The sequence below is a fragment of the Aphelocoma coerulescens genome, chromosome 6 (genome assembly GCF_041296385.1).
Source record: "Aphelocoma coerulescens isolate FSJ_1873_10779 chromosome 6, UR_Acoe_1.0, whole genome shotgun sequence".
Classification (NCBI taxonomy): domain Eukaryota; kingdom Metazoa; phylum Chordata; class Aves; order Passeriformes; family Corvidae; genus Aphelocoma; species Aphelocoma coerulescens.
The window spans coordinates 3,680,139-3,707,286 of NC_091020.1; the positions used below are offsets into that span (position 1 = coordinate 3,680,139).

A 27,148-nucleotide genomic window follows, 5' to 3' on the forward strand; every position below is an offset into this window, starting at 1 on the left:
TGGTCAGCATCACCAGGCTCATTCAGACCTGGCCCTGGGAGCAACGTGAGGTGATTGCAGCTGCGTAGTGAATCACCACAGAGCTGCTGCTGCTGCCCTGGTTAGCACAGCTCCAACAGGACCATCTACTCATTCCCCTTTTCTCAGATCACGGAAACAATTCATTGATAAACAATGAGGCACCAGCACGAAAATGTATAGGCAGCACCATCTTTTGGTAAGAAAACTCAGGGTGCCTTTCCCTTCCACAGCCAAGCTTTTGAAAGTGTCTGGCATGATGTAGTGCCTCATTTCCTACCTCTTTCAGTTGCTCTCTGTCTTTGTTGTGTTTTTTTGTTTTGTTTTGTTTTTTGCAAACTTGACAGTATTGGGGTGGAGGCAAATAGGTAGAAAATTCCTTTACTTTATTCCCAGGAACACTTTCCTCTTTCTGGAGCCAGAGATGCACCAAGGAGGAAGTGTGGTGAGGGACTGCTCAGCAAGGGAAAGCACTCCCAAGCCCCTTGACCAGTGCTGAGCCAGGAGGGTGGATGGCTTTCCTCCAACTGCCAGGAATAGGCAGGAGGCACTGGACTGAAAACTCTTTGCACTGGACTCAAACTCAAATGCAGCCAGTTTGTTCCAGCTGCTTTTGGACAGCCTGAGCACAAAGCTGATTTGTGCCTGGGACTGGAACAAAAGCCTCTGCACATGCAGCTTTTTGACCCAGTGTTGCTTTCATGGGCCAAGGGGGTTTGCAGGAAGCCTCCCAGCTGATGGCCAAGGAAGGCTGCCAAAAAGCAGGGCCTGGGGTTTCATGAACAGCAGACACGCCTTTCCGACCCCTCCGGATTTGAGCAGTACGTCAAATATTCCCTGCTCACAACTGCCCAAGTTGCCAGGAATTCCACAGGTCCACCAGGCTCGCTGCTGCCTCAGGAGCCATCAGGATCCACCCCAACCCTGCTGCTCACCTCATAGGCGTGGGGTGTGTTGACATAAATGTTCCCAAGGTTCAGTGTATGATAGCTGAGTTCAACCCAGGGTCCTTTGCCTTCCCCTCTGAGCTTCAGGGGCAGCCTGGTCTCACGGCCTGTGGAGAGATGTCCATTTCAGTACAATAATTCTCTCTGTTATCCTGTATTTTTCAGGCTGCCTCAATGCTTGTCCCTGACTCTGAGCTGGATGCAACCAGCTCCTGATGCTGCAAGAGAAGATACGTGTAGAGAAATGGCTGAGTGAACAGGGACATGTGTACGTGCACAATCCAAGCTATATTAGTGAACTGTCCTTGACTAGGGAAAAAAGAGAGGAGCAATGCTGATGTGGCAAGCCGACAGGATGTTGGGGAGGGGGATGCTGACCATAGAAAGAGAAAGACTTATGTTAGTTAGTCGTGTGCATATTAATCTGCAACCAATCGCTTGCTATTAAAGACCACATGAACAGTAGCTGTAATCCAATAGTATGGAGCTTGCTTATGCGTGCTTGGAGAATTAGGGTGTAACTATGGGACTGACAATAGACTAAACGGAGTTCCATCATATCTCTATGAGAAGCGTGGTTCATCCCGGCAGATCTCTGGCTATTTCTGGCGCCCGACCAGGGACCGTTCCTCAGAGGAAGATATGCTCGCTGATCACCAAAAGGAGGGTGATGACGACGAGCGACAGAGACACTGCAGGCGGAGAGTGTTGACTGTGAGTCAAAGGACGTCGGTCAGGCCGGTAAGAAGGGTCACTACCTTCCCTCCGTGATACTCTGCTAGCATGGATTTAGAGTTTGCGGCAGCACAGGAATTACTCCTCAGTATCCTCACTAAGCGAGGGGAGGAGGTCAAGGAAAAGGATCTAAATAAGCTCGTTTTATGGGCGCGGGAGCACGGACATTTGCGAGTCCCCCCTCTCCTCTTTGATGCAGCCGAGTGGAGGGAAGTAGGAGATCACCTCTGGGACTGTACTATCCAGGGAAAAGGGAAAGAAACGACAAACTTAGGGCCCACCTGGAGAACGGTTATAAATGCCTTGAAAAATATGCAAGCCAAGTCGAGACTAGCTGCGGCTGTGGTGGAGGCAATTGCAACACCGGCTGGGGTTGTCACTCCTGCCCGGACTACGCAGCGCAGAGAGCTGAGTGGACTGTTTAAAAGCGCGATAAAAGGGCAGAAAGCAGAGAAGCACTTTGAGACTGTCAGTGAGCTCCTGCGGGAGCAGGAGAAAAAGCTCTTGCAATCAGAGCCAAAAGAGGAAGCTACTGCCACCACGCCTCAGAGCAAACTGAAGGCAAACACGGAAGTTACAATCGACCAGTCAATGGGCAGAGCAACGGGCGGTCCTTCTTGTCAACCGCGCCTCTACCCTGCTTGCCCACCCCTCCACCTCCGCTGGCAGCAGAGATTCATCCCACAGACTGTTTCTCTGCCACAGACTGTTTCTCTGCCACAGACTGCTTTTCGGCCAGAGCCACAGACTGTTCCTCTGCCAGATGATGACATACCAATGACAGAGGTGACAAATGAGCTATGTGCTCATCCCCCAGGATCTTGTGTGAACCCACAAGCATTGGAAAGATGGGCTCGTCAAGTAGAAGAGGCAATGAATCAAATGAAGCAACACTTTGATTGTGCTCTGTCTTCTATGGAAGAAAAGCTCCATCAGAAGCACGAGGCACAACAGGGTCCCACTGAGTCCCAAAAGGGTGTGGCCCAGACGGCCCTGCAACTACAGGAATGGGCTCAAGTAGAGCCCTCCGCTCCACCTCCCGACTTTGAGCCAGGACATGGCACGTACAGCAGATGTTCCCAACCTTTGGGAAGTGAACCTTCGCTTGGTGGCCGCTCACATCTGGACGACCACTCGGAGTCTGGGAACAGTCACCAAGTGCGCAGGCTAATCACCGCAGAAATTGTTTATGCTGGTATAATAGCTTGTGCTTGCACTTGTGCTGTGGGGGCTGTGGGGAAGAGCTTACTAGGGGAACTTGGAATGTACATGAGTGAGGTAGTTTATGCCGTGAATGTTATCAAGTGCCTGAGACAAGAAGTTTTAGGCAGTGTGCGTCTATCGTGCTCGGAATTCCACCACAACAGATTAGAGTTAGCTCATTTAGGGATCCACACGAGTTTTTACTAAGCTTGGAAGTGTGGGCAGGGAAGGAAGCCATCAGACGTCTGCAAGTGAGTAAAAAGACCACTGTAACCCAGGCATGGTGCCCTACATGTGGCTCCTCCTCTCAAGTACTTTCACCCTGAGTAAAGCTGTGATAACTTCAGTGTCAGAAAGAGAAAACGTGTGGGTAACATGGGCCACCAGGCGAACCAGCCAGATTTCTGTCTGGCCATGAGGTCGGCAGCAGATCCATTTCGCACATGTCTAATTGGTGTGCCATGGATCTCACTCGAAGACACGTTTCAAAAATGGGTGACAGATATAGGGAAAATCAATGAGGAAGTGGAGCAACAAATGCAAAACAAAAGAAACCGGGGCGAGTGCTTAGGTTGTTGGTCTAGCTATCGGCACTCCTTGCAGCAAACCCGTATTATTGCCAATTTAACAAAAAATGCAACCTTGCCTCTTCAAGAGCTACAGCTTTATGCGTCCCTTTTTCCCAGTACGCTTGTTAACGTAACACCATGGACCAACTGTTCCAATGTGGTGCCTCCAATGCAATATGCCAAAGGGTCTGGGGTTTTTTTCTTTGGAGATCCTTGGGAGGACTATCAGGCACGACAGGGCATGGCCTCTTTTCCATGGAAACAGAACATATCAGGACACTCCATCGGAGGCTGGAACGTGCCGGCCACATTGGGAGGAGCTGAGTCTATTGACACAACCGGAGGAAAGGTTTTACCTCCTGGAGTGTTTTTGATATGCGGAGATAGAGCATGGAATGGGATTCCGCATAGTCTGATTGGGGGTCCTTGCTACCTGGGAAAGCTAACTATGTTTGCCCCTTCTATACGAGCATGGAAAAACATTACGGCATCAGAAAGTTGGAAAAGTAGGATGTGGAACAGATACTAGCGTAGTGTTTCCACGTTTGATAAAGATTGTCATGATAAGGTAAACATTATGAGTTTGAGTGCATTTATACCATTGGCTATTTTTAACCCAGGGGGTGCTGCAGCACATCGCTATAACAATCTGAAAAAGTTGGCCTGTTGGTCAGAAAAGGAATTTAATAGGACTTCCCATATATTAAATGAGCTTTTAACTGATGTAGATAGCATTAGGCATGCTGTACTACAAAATCGAGCTGCGATTGATTTTTTATTGCTAGCTCATGGCCATGGTTGCAAATAGTTTGAAGGTATGTGTTGTATGAACCTATCAGACCATTCCCAGAGTATCCATCGACAGCTCTCAGAACTGCAAGATGCTTTTCAAAGGATACAGATCCATACAGACAGCTTCTCTGAGTGGCTGTCCTCGCTCGGTCTGACAGGGTGGTTAGGGAACCTGGTTCAAGAAGGATTACTGTTGGGGTCTCCTCCCCCCGCCCTGTAGCCCTGGGAGCCCTGAGGGGAGGCACAGGGTTTCCCTGCCCCTGCTCAGCCTCGTTCCCCATTGCTTGGTTTGTGTTCCCCTGCGCGGGCAAAGCAGCTCGGGTCCCGACGGTAAGAGGTCCCTCGGCAGAGCCCGGCCATGCGGCTGGGGAAATAAACATCTCTGAAACATCTAGCAAGAATCCGTCCGTATATATTTCCTTTCCACGGGACTCCTGGTTGGATATAGGTGTTACAGTATCCCCACTGTAACAATATGGTGGAGAATTGAGGACAGAACGATCCCCGATCCCTAAGCGACTTGTGTGAGTAAACCCTGGAAACTTTGGATTCCTCTTCTTGGTTTTGTTTTGCTATTCCATATCTAAACTATGGAGGAACCGTGGGAAGACTCTTGGCTTTCAGAGCCGCATATGGACATTTATCTTAAACTTAAAATGATTCTTGAACAACGATTTGTAAATTTTAGCTTGATTCAAGCTCAGAAAGAACTGAAACACTTCCTGGCATGGTGGTTTAAGGACTTTTTCTATGTTTCTTGGGATTTAATTCTTACCAAGGGCTTTTGGAAGACCGTTTGGACCCAGTTAATATTTGAGTCAAAATATATGCCGATGGAAGAATATTTTCGTGAATATTATTTAATAACCGAGACTGTTGAGCAATGTCAGCTGTGTCCTGGTGAAGGGAAGCCTGGCTCAGGGACCGTGCGACCCAGGCCACGTGCACCGAGCGCTCTGCGAGCAGCAGCGAGACGGTTCCCGTGCGCGGGCGGAGCCACGCGAGCCGCAGTGTCAGTGGCGGAGCGAGGCGCGGAGAGAGCGGCACGGCCCGGCAGTGCCCGCCCGGCCCCGTGCAGCGCGTGGTGGAGCGAGCCCCGTGAGCGCCCGAACGAGAGGGGCGGAGCGCGGGCGGCGGCTGGTGGCGGCGGAGCGGAGCCGTGCCCAGCCGAAACGCGCGCTGGAGCAGGGCGCGGGGGGGTCATCGCTCGGGGGCCCAGCCGAGACGTGGGCACAGCCCCTGGCAGTGGCAACGCAGCTGAGAGCAGAGGAGGCGACGCACAGCGAACGGAGTGGCGCAGCCCGGCCCGGCCCGCGCGGCCCCGAACGCGACCCTGGGAAGAGCGCGCCGATAATTCCAACACGGGAGCGACCGAAAGAGAGAGCAAAGACACAGCGAGACAGAAAACAGCAGCCACTCGGAAAAAGGAAAAGACCATAGTAGCTAAGATCTTAGGGACAGTGAAATGGTATAATGTTAAACAAAACTATGGTTTTATAACAAGATGTGATAACCAGCAAGACATATTCGTGCATAGAACTGCTATTAAAAAGAATAACCCTGAAAAATGCATCCCAAGCTTGGGAGATGGAGAGGTGGTGGAATTCAAAATCATACAAGGTAGAAAAGGGTTACAAGCATCGCAGGTCACTGGGCCTGATGGTGTTCCTGTAAAAGGCAGTATATATGCAAAAAATCGTAGTCATGTTAGACAATATCTCCATTGTAAACCCCCCCTACAGTCTCCCTTTCCTAATCCCACCTTTCCCTTTTACCCTATGTCCTATTACCCCCAGTGTATTCCCAATCCGTTTTTTCATCCATGGTTTCCCTCACAAAACCCTGCCTTTGCCAATTGTTTCCCCAAAAATCCTTTTCCAATGCCGAGTGGGGGATGAAAAGGGGGAGGAAAGAAATTAAACCCTCTCCTGCCTCAGTTTCCCCACAAAGCATGTTCAGAGAGTTCTGTCTCCCTTCTGTCAGCCGTAAGATGTTCCACAGAATCTGTTTGGACATTTAAAGACTCAGGAGGGTGGCTTGTTTTGTTTTGAAACTGTTCTTGTTATGTTTATCCAGTTGTCTTCATTCTCCTTTTATTAAAATAAAACGGGTGAGATGTTGGGGTCTCCTCCCCCCGCCCTGTAGCCCTGGGAGCCCTGAGGGGAGGCACAGGGTTTCCCTGCCCCTGCTCAGCCTCGTTCCCCATTGGCTGGTTTGTGTTCCCCTGCGCGGGCAAAGCAGCTCGGGTCCCGACGGTAAGAGGTCCCTCGGCAGAGCCCGGCCATGCGGCTGGGGAAATAAACATCTCTGAAACATCTAGCAAGAATCCGTCCGTATCTATTTCTTTTCCACGGGACTCCTGGTTTGATATAGGCGTGTTGCAGTATCCCCACTGCAACAGATTACATCTGCTAGCTACACTAGTAATTGTAGCAATAATAATTTGTTGTGTTTTGGGGTGCATATGGAAAGCTTTAGAGAAAGTTGTTCATCAGGCTTGGCTTGTGCAAGAAGAAAAAGGGGGAATTGTAGAGAAATGGCTGAGTGAACAGGGACATGTGTACGTGCACAATCTAAGCTATATTAGTGAACTGTCCTTGACTAGGGAAAAACGAGAGGAGCAATGCTGATGTGGCAAGCAACAGGATGTTGGGGAGGGGGATGCTGACCATAGAAAGAGAAAGACTTATGTTAGTCGCGTGCATATTAATCTGTAACCAATCGCTTGGTATTAAAGGCCATGTGAACAGTAGCTGTAATCCAATAGTATGGAGCTTGCTTATAGGTGCTTGAGGAATTAGAGTATAACTATGGGACTGACAATAGAATAAACTGAGTTCCATCATATCTCTATGAGAAGCGTGGTTCATCCCAGCAGATCTCTGGCTATTGATATGGACCCTTTTCTTCCCTCAGGAGATATCCCTTAGGGCTGACTTCCAATTTCTAACCCATTCCTTGGGCTGGTTTCTCATTTAGCCACCAGTTTGCTGAGTTTAAAACACCTCTGATGTCCTGTACTGACAGGACAAGGAGTAATGGGTACAGACTGAAAGAAAGGAAATTTAGGTTAGATACTAGGAAGAAATTTTTTACTGTGAGGGTGGTGAGACACTGGAACAGGTTGCCCAGGAAATTTGTGGAGGTTCCAGCCCTGAAAGTGTTCAAAGCCAGGCTGGATGGGGCTTGGAGCTACCTGGTCTAGTGGTAGGTGGCCCTGCCCCTGGCAGGGGGCTTGGGACTAGAGGATCTTTAAGGTCCATTCCATCCTTAACATACTTAATGTGATTCTATGGGTTCCTTCCCATGCACTCAGAGGAGCTTTGAAATCCATTCAGTGAAGGCACAAAGCTCAGAAGGAGTTTGGCAATTGCTACCTGGCAAATTGGATGTTGGAGGTGGCCCAGCAGCACAGGACTCTGTTGCCAAAGCCCTCAGCTTCTGACACTCAGCACTGTGTTCTATTTCCACAGACTGAGAGCTGCAAGGTGACAATTCCCACCCAGGAGAGAAGCAGGTGCTGGCCAAGGGTGGTCCTTCCACAAACAGCCTGGGCTCAGCGGGCCTCAGCCACCTCTGGTCTGGTGGTGTCTGGGCAGTGGGAGGGGATCAAGGGTCAGGGAGCACATTTCTGACTCAGCTCCCACTGCCTGATGATGGATCCATGTGAAATGGACCCATCCTGGAGATCAGTGGTCTAGAGGGACTCAGTGCTCATTCACTAAAGCTCTTCTGCTCTGTAGCTCTTCGGCCTTTGAGGAAATGCTGGCAAAGCCATGGCATGAAAGCTTCTCCCTGCACTGCCTGGGTTGTTCTGGGATCAGTAATCCAGACACAGGTGCTCTGAGCCCTGGCCTTGCACGGGAGACTCCCTGGAAGCTGCAGGGACAGTGGGGATGTGCCAGCACTGCCCCGCTGACCACGGACTCTTCCCAGCAGTTACGTGGGAGCCCAAGGGGCTCGGGCTTGCACCATGGCTTCACTGTGGGTGAGAGGAGCAAGGGAAAGGAGCTGTACCTGTGATGTTGCAGTAAGCCACACTTCGATACTCTAGCGCTTCTTGGGGTTTAAAGGTCACCTTGATTTTGGCCAAACAATGTGGCCCAATCTCTCCCTCCTAAAACAGAAAGAGACAGCAAACCACTTATCTTCTAACATCACATTTCTTGCTTTCACCCACAGTCCTGTAAGCCTTTATTTAGAGCATCAATGTTGAGGCAGGAGTGAACAACACAAGGAGCCTGAGGAAACCAAACCAAGCTCAACACACCGCTGGGAGCTCTTAATGCTCAGCTGATGAGCTCCCACTCTCCACAATATTCCTACTGCTCTGACACAAGCTCTTGGTGATTTCACGCTGCTGTCAGCTACAGTGGTGTGTAACTGCCATTGTGCACTGGCGGCTCTTGGCCTTAGATGGGCACCAGGAGTAACCATGAAGAGAACACGATCCCCTTCCTTGGAAATAAAAATATTAGTTTAACCTGTTTGGAAAGAAAGCAGAGCTTGGGATTATTCTAGGGTTTACTCCAAGATGAGAATGGATTTTGCACTGTGCAGACATTAGGCATTCATCATCTCTCACTATGCCAGTACTCAGAATCAGGGCTCTGATTGATGGAATGAGGTGGGGCTTTGCTTGCCCAAACAGAAAAGGAAAATATTTTCTGTCCCTGTGTGCAACAGAACTCAAAAAGCCCATTTAAACCTGCCAGCCTTGTGTCCAGGCTTGCAGATGACACTGGAAGGGAAACTCAGAAATAGTGCAAGTCGTGGTTACAGGAAGGGATTGGCATTTCTATGATTAACCTTGCGCTGAATTTGGCCTCCTTTTCCTAGTGAACCATTGCATGCTTCAGGTCAATATGTGAACTGGCAGTGCTCCAGCACCCCTGCTAAACCCCACACACCACGTGTTGGGGGAGCCCCTACCTACAATAACTGGTCCCTGTGGACACGGCAAGGACAGGCCTTGGCTCCATCAGGCTCCCAGCCCTGCCCTGAGCCCATAGGGCAGAAATGCTTTTAGGAGCGAGCTCTCTAGCCTCACCAGAAACTCGATGCCTTCCCTGTCAGCACATCAAGCCAGCTGAGGATCTGCCAAGTGACCACATGGGGGGGGAGGCGATGGGAAGGGGGGAGGGAGGAGGAGGAGGAAGAGGAAGAGGAGATGAGGTTCTCAGCTATCACTCACCAGTGGTTCAATGGAAAAAATGTCATTGAAGAACAGCATGGGGTCTTGTTGCACCTTGGCCATCTCCTCATCGACTATGTTGCTCAGCCTGGCAGTGCGATCTTCACAAGTGCCCCGCTCCTCCATTATTCTTTTCTCCTCCAGTAAATTTTCCAGCCAGACCTCTTTCCCCGGACTAAGCAAATAATACATCCTGCAGCCACAGGGAGAGACAAACCCAGCAGATCATTTAATAAGCCACATATTTGCAGAGATCAGTGTAAGTGCAGGAGAGCAAAGCACCTGGGGAGTAGCAGCAGCAGCTCCTCAGCAAGGGGCTGACCCCGACCCACGGGGTCCCAAATGGATCAGAGGATCACTTGTTGTTCACTGGCACAGCACGCAGTTTTACTCCACACTTACAAGCTCAGGAGAGGTTTCGAAAGCCAGCAGCCCTCAAGAGAACCTTCTGGCTCAAAACCTCTGCCACAGCTGAGGGGAATCCACCAGCCACCTCAAGTGGCTTTTCCTACCACTGAGCTCCTCATGGGAGGCAGATCAAGATCAAGGAGCACCCATTGCAGGACTTCCCTGGGAAGAGGAAGCGAAGCTGGGTTGCAGCTACAGGTCACCAGCATCACTCTTTGTTTCTTTCATTTTGGACCTGCCCTGTTCCCTTCTCTGCCTTCCATGAGAGCATCCCAGAGCACTTCCAAAGGAAATTGATGGATTCAGACATTGCATCCCTTCAGTGACAGTCAAGGTTTTATATGCATGAAAACAGAGGCCCTGAGAAGGAAAGGGACTTTGTCATGCAGGAGGGAGACAGCAAACTCCTGAAGAGACTTTTTCATGATCCAGGGCTGTTTGGGTCCCATCCCAGTGCATGGTCATAGAATGTGCTGAGAGGGAGAGGATCCTGCACTGCCTCCTCTCATAAAAATGTCCTCTCTGCTCTGAGATCTCACAAGCTTCTCCGACAGCATGACAGTAGCCTTGGAGCTAAAATCATCCCTAAGACTGGAAGTAAGGAAGAACAAAATGTCCTGGTCAAAGTCTAGGACACAAACTGGCATGAAAACTAATGTAATTGGGAAAAAAAACACAAAACCAAAACCAGGCTGAAGTTAACTGTGGGGAAACCTAGTTGCTTCTGAGGGGAAAGTGGATCACGTGGGGACCAGGCTGAGGCAGGCAAGTAGGAAAAAATGGAAGTAAACAGTCCAGGGAAGTAGCCAGAGAATGTCAGGGGGTTTTCTTTTAACACACAGAGCTTGCATGAAGTCAGATACTGTGTAAGTAGATAGAGAACAGCAGAAAACCAAGAAGCCCAGGGCACTAAAGGACCCTCTTGCCAGCCATTCCAGCCGGCGAGGGTCGATCGCCTGGTCCTTGGCAGGCAATTTAAAATGGCTCTGGGGAGTGGGAGTGACCCAGCCCGCAGCAAACAGGGGCTTGCTATGGCAGTTTTGGCACGGCGGTTTTGGCACGCAGTTTGCCGGTTTTTGCGCGGCCATTCGCGCAAGCAGGCTGAACAGAAAGGGTGCAGCCACCCACCCTCCTGGCAGTGGCTCGTGTCTTTTGGCTGGTTCTGAGGTGCTTGCCTTTTTTTTTTTTTCTTTGTGCTCCCCCCCCCCCCCCCCCCCCCCCCCCCAGAAATGGTTTACAAATGATCAAAAGCCACTGCTGCTGCTGCCAGCAAGAGTGTACTAACCCAAACAGAACCCCCAGGAAGGATGCAGCTGTGCAGGCCCCTGGCTGCAGGGAGGGTCTGAGCCTGGCATTAGTGCCAGAGGACAGCGCACAAGACACCTGTGTGTGGTGTGAGCAGGTGGATGATCTGCTCTGTCCGGTGGCAGAGCTTAAGGAAGAAGTGGAAAGGCTGAGGGAGTATAGGGAGAGGGAAAGGGAAAAAGGCTGGTGGAGTTACACCCTTCCAACCCTGAGAGAAGCTCAGCAGCAGTCAGAGAGCCCTGCCCTTCCTGCCACCAGGCAGAGGGAGAAGACCTAGGAGATGGTGGGGAATGGAAATGGGTCCCTCCTGGGGAGGTAATAAAATTCCATCCTGACCCCCATCACCTACCCAGGTGCCCTGACAGAAGAGGTACGAGGCCCTGGATCCAGAGGGTCAGGCAGATGACACTAAAGAAAAAAGTCTGTCTGGAGAGTCTTCCAGTTGCACTTTGTCTGTCAGACAAATCACAATCTCAAGTGCAAAGAAGAAAAGAAGGGTAGTTGCAGGGGAGCTGAGGGCCCTGTATGTCGACCGGATCCATTCCACAGGGAAGTCTGCTGCCTCCCTGGGATCCAGGTACTGGATATCACCAGAAGATTCCCTAAGAACTAAATGAACTAAATCAGCTCTCTGATTATTATCCACTGCTGGTTGTCCAGGCTGGCAGCGATGAGGCTGACAGGAAAGGCACCAGGGTGTGAGGAATTGGCTACGTGAGAAAGGACACATAGACCCTTTGCAGTTTGCTGAGCAAGACCTTGCTCAACACCGCACGCATCTTGTATAACAATTGAAGTTGCAGAAAGCTGCACGTAGCCTGCTTAACAACTGAGCTACCTTTGAGTTCTTATTGCCGAGCTAAGTGTTTTATTGCAGAGTTAGCAAGGTTAGTCTTTTGCAGTAAAACAATAAATGCTTGTAGACAAAGAAAAAAGAGAACTGCTGACCACAGAAGAGGAACTAGGAGGGGTTAGAAATCAGCTAAGACAACGTGAACCACTTAGAATGCGCCTTTATGAATATGCATGAGCCTATTATTGATAGTATATAAGAAGCCTGTATACGATCAATAAACGAATTCCTGCTGATCACTCATATTGAGCGTCGGGGTTTTCCCTCCATCACGACACCAGGGTAATTAAAAAGAACTTCAAGGCTCTGAGTCAACTGGTTGATGGGGCAGGAGCACAGGTGGTGTTCTCAGTTCTTCCAGTAGCAGGGATGAATGATGAAAGGAACAGGAAAACCCACATCATCAATAGGTGGTTTAAGGACTGGTACCATCAATGAAATTTTGGGTTTTTTGATCAGGGGGCAACTTCTACGGCACCTGGCCTGCTAGAGCCCCTGAGCTGGCAGGTCTGATTGAGAGGGCTTTGAACTAGATTTGAAGGGAAAGGGGATGAAACCACGCTCTCCAGAGAGGAGCCTAAGGGCGGTAAGCCAGAGTTAGGGGTGAAGTCAGCAGCCCAGCTGAAGTGCACGTACACTAATGCACGCATTAGTGACACATGTAACCAACAGGAGGAGCTGGAAGTCATGGGAGAGCAGAAAAGCTATGATGTAGTCACCATCATGGAAACATGGTGGGATGACTTGCATGACTGGAGTGCTGCAGTGGATGGCTACAAGCTCTTCAGAAGAGATGGGAGAGGGAGAAGAGGTGGAGGGGTGGCTCTGTATATTAGGGAGGCTCTTGATGCCATGGAACTTGAGATTAATGATGCTAAAGTTGAGTGCCTGTGGGTGAGAATCAGGGGAAGCCCCACAAGGCCGACATCCTGGGGGGGTCTGTTATAGACCACCCAACCAGGACCAGGAGGTGGATATTCTACAAGCAGCTGAAGGATGTTTCAAGATCTCCAGCACTTGTTCTTGTAGGTGACTTTAACCTGACAGACGTCTGCTGGGAACTCAACACAGCAGAGAAGAGGCAATCTAGGAGGTTCTTAGAGCATATGGAGGAGAGCTTCTCATCACAGCTGGTGAGTGAGCCTACGAGGGGTGGAGCTCTGCTGGACCTGCTGTTCATAAACAGAGAAGGGCTGGTGGGAGATGTGGTCGGAGGCCGTCTGGGGTACAGTGACTGTGAAATAATAGAGTTCTCAGTATTTGGTGAAACAAGGAGAGGCATCAACAAAACTTCCACTCTGGACTTCTGGAGGGCAGACTTTGGCCTGTTCAAGAGACTGATTTGGAGAGTACCTTGGGAAAGAGACTTTAAAAACAAAGGGGTCCAGGAAGGATGGACATACTTCAAGAAAGAAGTCTTGAAGGCACAGGAACAGACTGTCCCTATGTGCTGAAAGACGAGCTGATGGGGAAGACAACCAGCCTGGATGGGCAAGGAGCTTTTGAAGGAACTAAGGGAAAAAAAGAGGGTGTATGACCTTTGGAAAGAGGGGCAGGCAACTCAAGAAATGTTTAAGGATGTTGCCAGGTCACGTAGGAAGAAAACTAGAGAGGCAAAAGCCCAATTAGAACCTGAGGAAATCCAGTCATTGCGATCAACCTTTCCTCCCCAAAACACCATCCTTGGCTGGAGTATAAATGGAACTGGAATGCAAAGTGCTGAGCTCCTGAAGCCCAGGGACACACACCCTAATTTCAGAGATGGTTTACCTGACCTAAACCATTCAAAAGCACCAACAAACCCCTAAGGCTATATGTTAGTTTTAGTCTTGGGCCACGTATTTCACTGAAATGCATCTTTCAAACCCACCTCATCTTCCTTTGATTCTCTTCTTCCTCATTAGGATAAGTCTTCCACTGGAAGTGGGCTGTGGTGTCACTCCTGTTTTCAATGAACATGGTTGTGTGGCACGACATGGTGATGTAAGTCTTCTCAAGCTCCACGGAGTATGTGCTCAACCCAATGTTGAGATCTATAGCTTCTCCATGAAGCTTTGTCTGGATAGTTTCACCTGGAACAAAGAAAAGAGGAGTCTTTGCTCAGCTCAGGCGCTGATGGAAGCACAAGGAACAGAGCAAACCACAGGTGACAGAAGAAAGTGTCACAGCTTTTAGCTGAATGAGCAGTTCTATGGATCAGTACATTTATCACATCCTGACAGCTCTGTGTGTACAGAGTGAGGATGTCCTGGGCACCTCCTTAAATGCCTTATTTCTGAGTGTGTTTGTAGAGATTTGGCCCCAAGGTGACAGTATTTATAGTGGGATTTGTCAGATGTGCTCAGGTGACCCATGCCGATCACTGGGAATTCCGCATCAAAGTCCTTCAGGTGACGCTGAGGAGCCCTGTTCAGTCCTGGCTTGACCAGGGTCTCCCCTGGGCATCCCGTGAGACTCCTGTCTCTCCTGATCCCTTGTTGCTGACAAGAAAATATGCCTGGGGGCATGTGGGCAGAAAAGGAAGGCCCAGAGGAACAAGTGAAGTGACAGCCCACAACAGGAGGGGACACAAGCAAGGAAACACAACTCAGTGCTCTGCAATATGACAAACAACTACAAAATGAACACCATGAAAACCACCATCATCTCTCTGTCCAAACGCACAGCCACATCAGTCTTGAAATATTTGATATTGTTCTCATCTCAAAAACCAAGCTGGAGCATTTCAAATTAAAGGGACAAAGGAAAGATTAATAAGTAGAGAGCAGCTTCTATATGAAGACTGAATGGGATTCCTCAGTCTGGAAATCAAATGGGAGATAGATGGGAGAAGTTTGCAACAGCATGAGTGGCCTGGGGAATGGAGACGAGGAAAAAATTGTCTTGATTTGTCATCAAACAGGAACTCGAGGGCCTGAAAATGTTATGAGACAGAAATTACACACGTGTAGAGGGCAACATAGAAAAAGCCTCTGTGACAAGACAATGGAGAAGCAGCACACAGGACAGAAGTGTGCAAGAAATACATTGCATTGGAGAGAGTCTGATGGAGACCTCACACACAGCAGTGCCCAGGAATAAAATAAAACTTCACCCAGGTGGAGCCACAGGGTAGTGGAGAATCAGGGTTTCTCCTTCCTCCACTCAGCAACTCCCAGCAAAACAGGATTCCAAAAATCCTAGCCCTGTTAGAGGGTATCCACTTTATCGACCCCCTAAACACCAGCTAGTTCTCACTTTTCATTGGGGTAAAGCTGGAACAGGAGAGGCACATCTGGAGAGGGAATTGAGGTGGCTGGGACAACGGGGAATGATGGTGGAGAACTGTCCCGTGCCCCGTGCAGTGCCCAGCGCTCACCTGTGCTGTAGCGCACTACCAGGGGTACGTCGTGGTCACCGGTCGTCAGCGGCTGATATTTCACTGTCACCTGCATGGTTTCGCCAATGCCCAGAGTTCCCCTGGCCGGAACCACGGAGAAAGGGCTGCAACACAAAGACAGGGATCAGGACTTGGGGGGGACATCTGGGGACTCTATTCCGTCTGCAGTCCAGGTCACTTCTGCTCACTTGGGCAAACAGGGAGCAAACAAACCACAGTCAACAGAAGACAGACAGAACACACAGGATCACAAACAGCTGCTGACTCTTGTGGGAGGAGATCCAGCCCTCACAAGATCCTGTGGGATAAAATGACCTCACCTCCCCCATGCTCTGCATCCAGCTATCTGCAATGAGACTCAAGGGTCTGACCGCCAGCAATCCCACCAGAGAATGGTTTGTGAAAGTACAGAGAGGGTTAAGAACTATCTGCATGCACAACTTGACACTGACTGCCTCAGGAATTTCTCTTTTCCTGCTGCCTATAAACCTCATCTCAAGAGATGCAAACGTTAGGGCACTACCTGCCCCGTGAGATTACAGCCTAGGAATCAGACAGGGAGAAGGAGCTCTTCCTTGAATATTCCAAGGAATTATTACTGTTGAATTTGCAGTGTGGTTCTTTGATTTCTTTTACCTTGAAAACATCCTGATTTAGCCTAAAAAGGGCACATTTTATCAGCCTTTCAATGAAAGCTGTTTTAAGAAAAGGAGCAATCAAAACTCTGAAAGAGTGCAAATGCACATTAGAGCACTACAGTGGCATGGAAACAAGACCCAAAAGGAGGATGCCATTTACAATCTGAAGGATCCAGTCCCAGCTAAATGAAGCACCGTTACCAGGAGCACATCAAGGAAACACAACAGAAGGTTTCTGTGTATTTACCAGCAATGCAGTCTGGGACTCTGGGACTCTGGGTTGTCATCCAGGCTGGTAACTGTTTGCTTGGCCCCCCAGACAAACTCTGTGCAATGTGTTGGAAATAATTATGCAAATGTGTTGGTGCACTTTGATTTAACAGGAGCAATTAGGATTGGTCACCAGGTGAACAGCTCTTGCCTGATAGACACAAGACTCCGTGCTTTGATAGGACAGCTCAGGTGAAATGTGCTTCTGCCCAGCAGCTGCTGGGCTTTGTGCTCTTGCAGAGCCTCACTGAGGAAACAAAAGTTCCTGGCCTTGGTGCTTTGCTAGTGGTCAATCTGTCACCTTAAAAGTGTGTTCTGGGGAGTTTGGTGATGAACGCATCCCACACAAAAATAAAGAGAACATCCGGCAAGCTGAACTTTCCTCATGTCAGTAGTGACAGCTGATGAAGGCGCTTCAGGTTCTGCTCATTAAGGATCTACTGCTGCAATTATGGGCCTGGCCTGTTCCCATTACCAGTAGTGAGAGCATCACTACTGGCTGATGGAGAAGCCTTGGGCCAGAAATGTTTATGTGCTGGACCTGAGACTTTGGAGAGAGGGGAGGAAAGACAAGGCCCCACCAGCCCCAGAGCTGGATTACTGTACGTGTTTCTGCATCTGCCCCAGGGGTGCTGCCAGGACTGCTGCAGGTCTCTGCTGGGGCTAGGGGGGATCAGTGCCTGGTGTGGGCAAGGCACAGGATTTTTTTCTTATTCTTTTGCCAGAAATTGCACCAGAACAGAGAAGCTGCAAGTTAAGGGAATCTCTGGCCACACTTCAACGCTGCCTTCCATCCCATCCCTTTCCCACTGCTGTTCCATGTCTACATAGTCCTGCCCTCAGATAGCAGGATGGGAATAACACTCCTGGGGGTGACTTCAGGGGTTGCCTGAGAAAGAAGGTATCTTCTTATTTCCAAATTATCAGGAGAAGAGGATCCAGCCAAGCTCAGAACTCAGCTGTCAGGACTGAAAAACTGAGTGCAAATCAACCCCTGCATCTCCTACATCCCAACCCGGGCTGTACCCACCAGACTCCTCTGTTACTGCTGTAGCAGTCGTCTCTCACATATAGACTTGGCTCCCCAAGACCCAAGGACACAAGCTCTGCAGTTAAACTTAACTCCTCTGGATTTCAGCCAACATCACTAAGCTCTTCCCTGAGCCCACAAATACGAAGAGCTGTGAAGGAGACATCCCTGTCACTGTAATAACCAAATGAAAACCACTGCCAAGAGATGGGCCTGGCAGGCTACATTTTGGCCTTTTATCTGTTCATTGTGAGCTGTTCCTTAAGATAGTTCTCATCCTGTTAGATCTACCCTTTCCATGAATCACTACTGCACCTGACAGGCAGAAAAGGTAAGGTATGAAGGGAGTTCTAATAGCTTGTTTTCTTCCGCTTTTTAACTAGGTCCATTTGGATGTTTGTTTTCTTGTATGGCATCCAAAGACAGGTCCAGATCTCCCAAGGGCACCTTGCAAGCCCCAGACACTGGTCTTGCTTTGAGCAGTGTGTTTGCTCAGATGATTTCCAGAGGTCCCTTCCAGCAAAAGTTATTCTATATTTTTATCTTCTAAATCAGCCCAATTGCTTTTCACATATTCTCTAAATGTGTCGTATTTCCTACACACCTGTGCATATACCTATGGGCACGTGCTATACTGACAGGCATTAGAGGAGCTCGACCTTTATGAAAGTTCCCAATGAAGAATTCATGATATTCTGGCAAACATTTAACACAAAACAAAATTAAAAAACAGAGCAGAAACACAGGAACTTCAGAGTATTTACAAAGAAATCTCAATGAAAGGGGGCCCAACCTTATTCAGAGATTTAAATCATCTGTTTGAAATTTTCAACTGGCTTTCAAAGGTTCATCATGGAACAGAAGAGGTGACTGATGCCCTCAGCTGACAAGGGAAATCAGATCAGCTTTAAGGAACAGGAACCACACAGGCTGCCCACAACATAGCTCATGTTGGGCATCCAATGTGGGGACCGCTGGAATGCCACGTGCCTGTGTCCTCCCAGAGAATTTGGTTACCTGCTCCTGTCTATTTGGCTGACAGCGCTGAGTAACCATTTCAGAAGCTGCTTGTGCTCAGGAGGGTGCAAGCCAGCTACTGACATGTTCCAGCACCCTCCAGGAAACCTGGGACAGAGAAAGCTCAAAGGCTGCATCCTGCTAAGAACACTGGAAGCAAGAGCAGATGCCACCCATCCTGCTCACTTCCAGCCAGGGCTGCAGGGCAGCAGCTCCGATGCTCTGCTTCCTTTTGTTACTCTTTCCCAACTCTGTTTTCACCCGAAGGTGTTTTGCATAAGAATAGATGAGCTGCCTCACCTCTTGGTGCTCATCTCGTAATGAGCTTCCAGGTTTCCAGTGTTTTGAACCACCAGAGTCTTCTCACTGCTGCGTTTGACTATACAGACTGGGAAGTCCAGCTGGTCAGGGAAGTCCAGGATAGGTCGGCCACCAATGGCCCGAACTGGCACAACTATCCTTTCCTTCCCACTGGTGCAGGAGAGCTCATGGGAATAATCCTGCAGGAAAAGAAACTGGCTCAGCACAGGGCATTTAGTGCCATCTCCATGGCAGAAGAAAAACCATTTCCTATAACCCTTCAAGGGCATCAATTTACCTCTTCCACCCCCAAAATCAACACTAACTCCTACTAATATGTCCCATTTTAAAGGCACCAGTGCACTTTGGAAAACCTATCTCAGTGGCATTAAGCTCTTGTGTCACTTGGATCATACAGAGAACTGCCCTAGGCCACCATAATTTTTACTCTAAATTTTAATGATGTTAAATAATTCCTAGGTCTCTTCTAAGCAACATGGAGCTAGGGGACACAGGACGTTCCTCTTTAGGTTTCTCGATTCCTGCTGTTTGAGAATGGGGCAAAGTGTTAAACCGACTCTAAGCAGCAAAAGGAAGATGAGAAAACAGCTGCACCCAAAGAGATCCTGCACGTCTGGCCTGGTGTAGAAACATCAGTTGGCTCAGAGCTTCCCTCTAACTTTGCCTGTCCAGCCAAGTCAGGAGAACAGTGCTGAGGTAGCAGGATGCTGTTGGAAAGAGCCTCTCTTTGTTTCCCTGCAAGGCTTCCTCCCTTCCATGCCATGTCCTGAACCCTTCTGTATGAACGAGCCCCAGATCACAGCATCAACCCTTCACATCACAGCACTGAGATCAGACTTGCCAGGGCCTCAGCACTGCTGTTCAGACCTCCAAGGGAAAGCACGTCTGGCACAGAACGGGTGCTAGTTGACAGAGCAACCACAGTGACAGGCATGAAGACAGAGCCACAGCAGTGTCACTGCCACAGGCTCTGGGGTCACAGGTCTGTCTGCCTGCAGGTTGTACCTGCCCTACACGGGCTCTTTCAGGCAGGTGTCTGAGTCACCTGCAGCTCACCAACCTCCTGCTGACTAAGGGCACCTAGAGATCAGTGTGCCTGTGCCAGGCTGGCTCCCTGCCACAGGCATGGCACACCCTCTGCCCTGGCCCTGCAGCTGTACCATGGTCAGTATCAAGCATCTGGGACAGCACAGCTGCAAGGCTGGAGAACAGAGGGTGTGAAAAAGCACTGTCTGTGCTCCAGTCCAGGGGGAGGCAGGGAAGCTGTTGCCAGTTGGGAAGGAGGAAAGCTCTCTGACCTCTTTGTTCCTCTGGTATTCTCCACAATAATTAAACCCCTTCCACTGTGCCTAGAGATGGCTGAACATGTATCAACACGCCTCTGTCATTTTCATAGCGTTCCCTGTGCATCTGCCCTTGGGAATGCTCAACAATGTGCAGGGAGAGGAAGCAGAGCCTGCCAGGCCTGCGTGCAGTGCCTGACAGCACGTGCCAAGGTGTGACTGGCTGCAGGCTGCCCACCCAGGGCCTGAAGCCAAGCTCACAGCGTGGAACGGGCTGTAGCCAGAGGGCAATGGAAGCAATGGCTTTGGAGATAATAACGCTCCTCCAGTCTCACCTTGTCCTCGTCAGGGGTGAAGTGGATGCGCACGGTGTGACGCGCGCCTGCCGGCACTCTGTGGTACGCATCATTGGAGCCCACCAGCCGGAAATGAGGTGAGTTCTCCATGGTGACCCTCACCGACCGAGGAGACTGCAGGAAAGACACGAAACGATGATTTTGCCACTTGTGGAAACGGACAAGAGGAGACCTGTCTGTGACCTGGTGACATCCTCCCCTGACCCCTTTTCCAAAGCACTTTCAGCTGTGGAGGTACAGGTAATTCACAAGGGTGAACTGAATTCCTTCTGTCTGGGTCCAGCATTTCAGCCAGGGGCAGTAGGGCAATGGCTGGTGGGAAGGAAGGGCTGAGCAGGTCAGCACCAGCAGGCTGGAGATGAACCAAGTCACCTGCATATTCAACAAGGCCAAAAATCCTGCTGGCTTCTGCCTGCACACAGCCATGCAGTCGTGTTCCAGAGGAGGAATGTGCTACTTGAAGGCAAAACAGCATATTATCCTGGGGGAAGGAAGAAATTCCCTCCTAGCAGATCGGGTTTGGGTGGGGCAGTTGCAGGGATATGCAGGCAGACCAGCAAGAGAGGAGACCAACCACTGGCCTTACTGAGAATAAAACCAAACCTGAAAAGCAAAAGAAGGAACACAGCAAGACAATCCCTGAAACAAAGAGATGCCAAAGAGAATTTCAATGGGCTGTAAAGCAGCAAGGAAAAATCATAAAACTATGAGAGCAATCAACTTGCCAAAAGTGACCGAAACACAGCCAGGCTGTGCCTATCGACTATGGGCTTCAAAGGCATTTTCTGCCTGGAGAAACATGACCAGCACTGACTGACAGCGTGGTTCCAGTATTAAAAGCCGATCTTGGCTCTCCAGGGGCTCTTGCTGCCTGTGCAGGCAAGCTGGGCTGCTGGGCATTGCTGCCTGCAGCCAGCAGTCCCTGCGGGCACCCTGCAGCCAGGTTCTGCCCTCTGGGGTACGCAGACACAGCAAATATGCATTTTCTAGCACACAGATATCAACCCCCCAGCACCAAAATGCATCTCAAAAAGTCTAAACCAGATGATTTTGACTCCCTCCTGTTTCTTCCCACCAGCCCACTCTTGGCACAAGCCTCATTTGAGAAAATGTTTCCCTGACTGAAATTCAAATGGTCACATTTTTCCTCTTTACACTGGAACACAACTGCTGACATTTTTCAACTTTTTCCCTCTCAGCTCTCTTGGGAAACTGCAAAACAATCACAATATCTTCAAGCGAAGAAGTGAAAACCTCCAGGAGCACATGGCTTTGGATGGGCTGGGGTTCTCCAAAGGGAAAGCAGAGCATCATGTTGCTTTTGGAAAACCTGAGCAGAGCTGAATTAGGCTTAGCAGGAGCCTGAAGTGGCACCTAAAGGCCTCCCGCTGCTTCTGCTACATCAGTCTGATTCCAGGGCTGTTTCAGAACACATTTCCTGCAGTGCCAGTGCCATTAATGATAAGTGATTCCAGCAGAAAGTGGAGAAGACTCAGCCCCCGAGCTTTGACTGCGAGTTGCACAAAGGGAGCTAAGCAGGCTGAGAGAGGCAGAGATTCATACCAGGAACCAAGATGAACCAAGGAGACACAGGATGTGCTGTAGGCTCGAGGCAAAGCACGAGAGCAGGTAAGAACTGCACAGCCCGCAACTTTCCCATCAATCCAGGGCTTTCAAGAGAAGGGAGCTCCCTTGGGACAGATACTATCAACGCATGGCCAAAATCAGGGGAGAATTCCCAGCACAGGAAGATTTCCACCATCTTGCAGTACACAGGTGCCGAGACATTTTCCTCTGGATGTGCTGCAGCAGGTAACTTGCTCTGCTGTACACTATGGGAATTACACCACCCTCCTCTTCCAGCACAGTGTTAAATCTCCACGTCCCAGCACTTACCTTGTCCATATTCACGAGATACAGTGTCATTTCAGAGACCCGATGAACGCGGAAGTTCTGAAATACAATCTCTTGTGGGGAAACCTGAAACAAGTCCTGTTTCGAGGTAACTGGCTTTAACAGGAGAGGCTAGAGAGAGAGAGGGAGAGGTTGAGCTGCTGGGAGGAAGGTTCATAAAGAAGAATCTTACACTAATCCCCAGTGAAGTACAGACTCTGGGTGAGTACATCTGCCCAGGCCACACTGGGGAAACAGTGGCTCTTCCACCTCTGCTCTGAGCTGATTGAGAGCTGCTGGGCCACACTGAGCAGGTTCAAGCCAGGCTGGTTTTTTTGGCACATTTCTTAGGTTTCCTTCTCCAAAATGCCAGGCAGCAGTTACCTTAAGCACAGCCCTGTGCTCACGTGGTCACAGAGCTCTGGGGCAATGACTGAGCACTCATGGAGTAAGTAAAACCCACGAATTTACATCAGACTCCATGGGAAACAATGTTGGGATTCCTTTACTCTGAGACAGGGAAACTGAGGCCCACACAACTGCAAATACCGTTTCTGATCGAGAACTTAGACATCAGTAAGAAGGGAACAGTACCAGAGGAGGTGTGAGGGATGAGGTAATATTTTGCTGAAGCCAAAAGGTTATTAAGTGAAAGAATGAGGGTTGTTGGTTTTGTTCTTTATGTGTTGCTATTCATGGTTTGGGTTTGTTCTAGTTAATTTGCTGGGTGTTGCTGTGAGCTGGAAGAGGGGCAGGGTTGAAGACCTGACCGAAAGGAAGTATGATGAGAGGGGAGGGACAGAAAAGTAGGCAGTCGGGAGAGAATGTCAGTTCCCGAGTACCCATCCAACGGGAAAGGGGACAGGGACAGTCCCCATCTGGGAAAGGGTATGAAAAGATTGCCATTTTGTTGGAGGGTGTGTGTGTTCGTCTCTTGGGGGAGGGAGACACACCCAGCTCAGCTCAATCGTTACTAAGAAACAGTTTTCTTTTGCTTCAACAGCTTTGTCCCCTTTAGTATAGCGCTTCTAACAGAGGTAAGGGGAAATATAAAGTAACACAGCAGTTAGGAAAAAGGCAAATTACGTGAATGCTGAATGAGGATAAGATTCAGTTATTTTCTCAGCAATTTGGGTAAGACTAGAGTTGGTATCTCCTTTTTCCATGAGCTTTAAATGGGTACTTTCTAGTAATCTATTATTGCTCTCTTATTTAATACCATTGCAGAGGCACGTCTGGAATGACACAACGACAGCAAATGCTTCTGGAGCAGAGACACTGCTTTGAGAAAATTCTTCCCTGCTTTGTCTGCCTTCTCCAGCCACACTGCTGTCACTCCAGAGACACAAGCAGGTCTCCTGTGTCTTCACAGGAGACACGGTCTGCTGAAGGGAGTGGCTGCAGCACACTGCCCCTTAGCTGTGGCCTTCTCTCAGGTGTTCCCAACCCCTCTCTCCAGGGCAATCCTTAACCAGTCTGTTACATGTCTCTTGATGCCCATTTCCTGCTCAACAGCCCACCTCGGTCACCTACCAGTTTGGACTGTGCTTTATACTGAGCCAGTCCTGCAAGAAAAGCAGCTTTAAACACACCTCTAAGTAGGCACAGATCCAGATAAAGCACACCCATTCCCCTCTGCCCAGGGTGAGTCCCCTGTACATGTGGCAGCCTGCGAAATCTAACACTCCGTCAGGGTCCCAACACATTGTTCCAACCCAAAGCAATAATGCAATTAGTTTCGTTAAATCAGAAGTAATTACTGCAGGCCCTCGGCCTTCAAAGGCCCATGCTGCCACTGTGTAGGGAATCCTATGACCCCAAGCATTTGATGGTGACCACACCAAAGCAAGAGGCGGCTATTTCAGCAGGAGAATGGAAAACGGCAATTTTGTGCCTTTGTGTCCCCAGCCTCCCCCCAACTGATTAAGCAATGGCAGCTACACTTCAGCAGACCCCAGCAGCTTCAGCAGAGGTTATTTGTGTTGGCTTAGTGCAGGTCAGGACTTCAACTCCATCATTACCAGCAGTTTGCAATGAAGACAGAACCTGGACCCTGAGGTATTTTGCTGGAAGCAAGTCTGTCACAAGCACACACCCTCTACAAACCTCGCATCAAACAGCAAGGAAAAGAGCAGGAAAAGGCTACCTTTCGACCAGTCTCACTCTTGTCTAGAAATGGGCCAATTGTGGGCAGACTACACTCCCCAGTGCTGGCCTCCTTCTTGATGAGAGACTTCTCCCTCTGGAACAGAGAGGGAAGCAGCTGAAAGGCAAAAAAAAAAAACAAAAAACAAAAGATCCTCAGAGATGCCCTTGTTCAGAATGGCTCCTCTTGCACAAGTGGCACTGGTGAGTAATTTTTGATCACAGCCTCCAGGTCAGTTCTGGAAGCCCTGGAAGTTACCTGCTGAAATACTTAACATCAGTAAATTAATAATACAGAGTGGAATGCACATACTCCAACCACATGGCTCCGTCCCATTAGCTTCTCTGTGATTTGATGTGACATGCTTGGGGATTTCTGCTCTTTGGGCATTTGTTTCCTCTTTAGTGTCACTGCATTGGGCTGGTGACCTTTGCAGAGAGTGGGGAGGAGTTATCAGAACTCCCCAAACTCCATCCCTGCACAACACTCCCAAAGCCACAGCGTGGAGATGTCACTGCTGGCTGAGTCCGAGGGAGGCAGGAAAGCAGCACTGTGCCAAGCCTGAAGCACAGCAACGGGTCCAAGTTGCAGTGCTCCCTTTTTAATGAGCACTCGCTTTCTCTGCCTGGCCTCGCAGAGCCCTCCACAGAAGAAAACACAGAGATGTCCTTGACAGAGCCCCAGCACCAGGGCATCTCCAGTCAAGTGAGCTCCAGACAGCAAAGGGGCCTTTGTGGACGGGAAGGAGGAATTGCCCTGACTCCACTGCTGGGCTGGATCTGTGCCCCACACAGGACACGAGAGAGAACAGCTGCTTTGGGACCTGTTCTAGCCGGGCCCAGCCGTGTCTCTTGAAGCTCCAGGCAGAGTTGGAGCTCCCCCCCCGCCCCATGCCAGGTGCCCAAGGGCAGGTTGGTGAGAGCAGCACAGGTGAGTGTCCAACCTGACAGAAGGAATTACTGTGGCAAAGGGGAGGCAAAGAAGCACACCCTCACAGCTTCGGCTTTCCATTGGTTTAACTCGGCTCCGGTGGCACAGCCAGGCAGGACGCTGGACTGTCCCTGAAGCAACACACGGTGTTCCCTCCTGCACCACGACAGCCCCCACCAACAGGAGCACAGCACAAAGAGGCGGGGAGGGGGCCTGCAGCTTCACGGCACTGCTGCACAACACGAGGGGCAGGGAGAGGAGGGACACGAGGGCGGTTTCCAGCCTTAACACAGCCCCAGTGGGTACTTACACTTTGAGTCTTCATTTTTACCCTGGACGAAAGATGTCCAGGTGCTGATGTCTTTTTCGGGAATTCAGAAGCCATTTTGGACAATGTCGTGAATATCAGCGACTGTGCCTCAAAAAGCTGGAAGGAGCAACAATGGAAGACTGAAAATCCAGAACCCAATTCATGGCAGACTCAAGGGCTACTAAAAATTTTGTATTATTTTAAAGTAGCTAAGTGCTTGTTTGGCATAAGTAGCTAGTATTGTTAGGCCTCTAGTTGGACTTTGTTTGAACTCTAGGGCTATGTTGTGCAATTCAAAGATAGATCATACTGAAACCTGGAGCTAAAAATCTGAACATTAATAATAGTTAGAACAGACAAAGCTGTAGCTTAAATATTATGTAAAAATAGCTAGAGTGGACAGCCCATAGATTGTGGTATATGAACTGTAACAACCTCCTTTTCTTTAGGCTAAACAACCCCAGCTCCCTCAGCTGCTCCTCACAGGACTTGTGAGAGACTGGAATGTTATGGTCAATTGACACCGTTGGGGCTGCCCGAGGCAGCACAGCGTCCAGCTGCAGATGCCCTTGGCTTCTTGTACTGCCGGCAGGGGTTGGCAGCTGCCTGCAGGGAAAGCTGTCAGCTGCAGTAAACAGGGAAAGCTGTCAGCTGCAGCCTGCAGGGAAAGCTGGCTCCTTCACAAGGAGCGAGCCCCAAACAAAGGTGGTGGAAAAGCATCGGCAGAGGCAAAGGATGAGAGAGGGGTCTCTGTGTAGGTTCCAGCAGGTTTATTGCCGGTGGAAAATCCAGGGACAAAGACCAGGAAAAAGGGGAAAGCACAGCATTTTATACGGGGGTGGAACAAAGGGAAACAACCAATGGGGGTCAGCTGAGGAGGAGGACTGGATAACAGGGGAATAAGCAATGGGGGGGATAACTTAGGGGGGAAATTACATGAGTAGACCAATGTGGCATCGAAGAAGGGAGAACTTTCCAGAACTAATACATAAGCAACTAGTGGAAATCCATAAACGTGAACTTATACATAAAATTGGGTGGAGAGCTCCTGAACCAATAAACTTAAAACATGTAAACTAAGAACCACTAGGAAGTTGGGAACTTGCCGTAACCACGGGGTGAGAATCAGACCTCTTGTGTTCTTGAGGCCTGTCCACCAGTCCTCTCTCTGAATGCTCTGCTGCAGTGGCGACTGCCACCTGCACTGCAACAGTTAATGGCTTACATACTGCTAGAAGGACTTGTTGCCCACTGTGGCAGAACTGTGTAAAGAAGCTGCGACCACCGAAGCCCACCCCTCCCTGAAAATGCCTCCTGACTGGAACTTTGGACTGTGAGTTAAGCCGCCTAAGAGGACTTGAGACAAGATAAAGGTGACACTATTGTCCTATTAGCTCAGGTCTGGGGAGAAGTAAACAAGGCTGAGGGAGAAAAGTGTCTCCACAAGAAAGCCAAACCCAGCAGCTGTCCTGAAAATAAGCTCTGTCTGGGTTCAGGGTGGGGAAGCCATAGCCACAGACTCATCTGCTGAGGCCAGGTTTGCACACAAAC

At 49.6% G+C, this 27,148-nt stretch overlaps 1 protein-coding gene across 1 annotated transcript in view; it reads right to left on the reverse strand.

Moving 5' to 3' along the window:
- Nucleotides 1-25,672, reverse strand: part of LOC138112759 (hydrocephalus-inducing protein homolog) — a 78,946-nt gene extending 53,274 nt beyond the window's left edge. Inside the window, exons 1-10 of the mRNA XM_069020358.1 lie at nucleotides 25,598-25,672; nucleotides 24,358-24,474; nucleotides 22,215-22,343; nucleotides 20,298-20,432; nucleotides 18,659-18,858; nucleotides 15,377-15,507; nucleotides 13,895-14,096; nucleotides 9,459-9,651; nucleotides 8,282-8,381; nucleotides 954-1,072 (exon numbers count right to left, since the gene is read on the reverse strand). Of these exons, the coding sequence (XP_068876459.1) occupies nucleotides 954-1,072; nucleotides 8,282-8,381; nucleotides 9,459-9,651; nucleotides 13,895-14,096; nucleotides 15,377-15,507; nucleotides 18,659-18,858; nucleotides 20,298-20,432; nucleotides 22,215-22,343; nucleotides 24,358-24,474; nucleotides 25,598-25,672 (1,401 nt within the window). The remainder of the gene's footprint in view (nucleotides 1-953; nucleotides 1,073-8,281; nucleotides 8,382-9,458; nucleotides 9,652-13,894; nucleotides 14,097-15,376; nucleotides 15,508-18,658; nucleotides 18,859-20,297; nucleotides 20,433-22,214; nucleotides 22,344-24,357; nucleotides 24,475-25,597) is intronic.
- Between the last annotated feature and the right edge of the window lie 1,476 nt (nucleotides 25,673-27,148).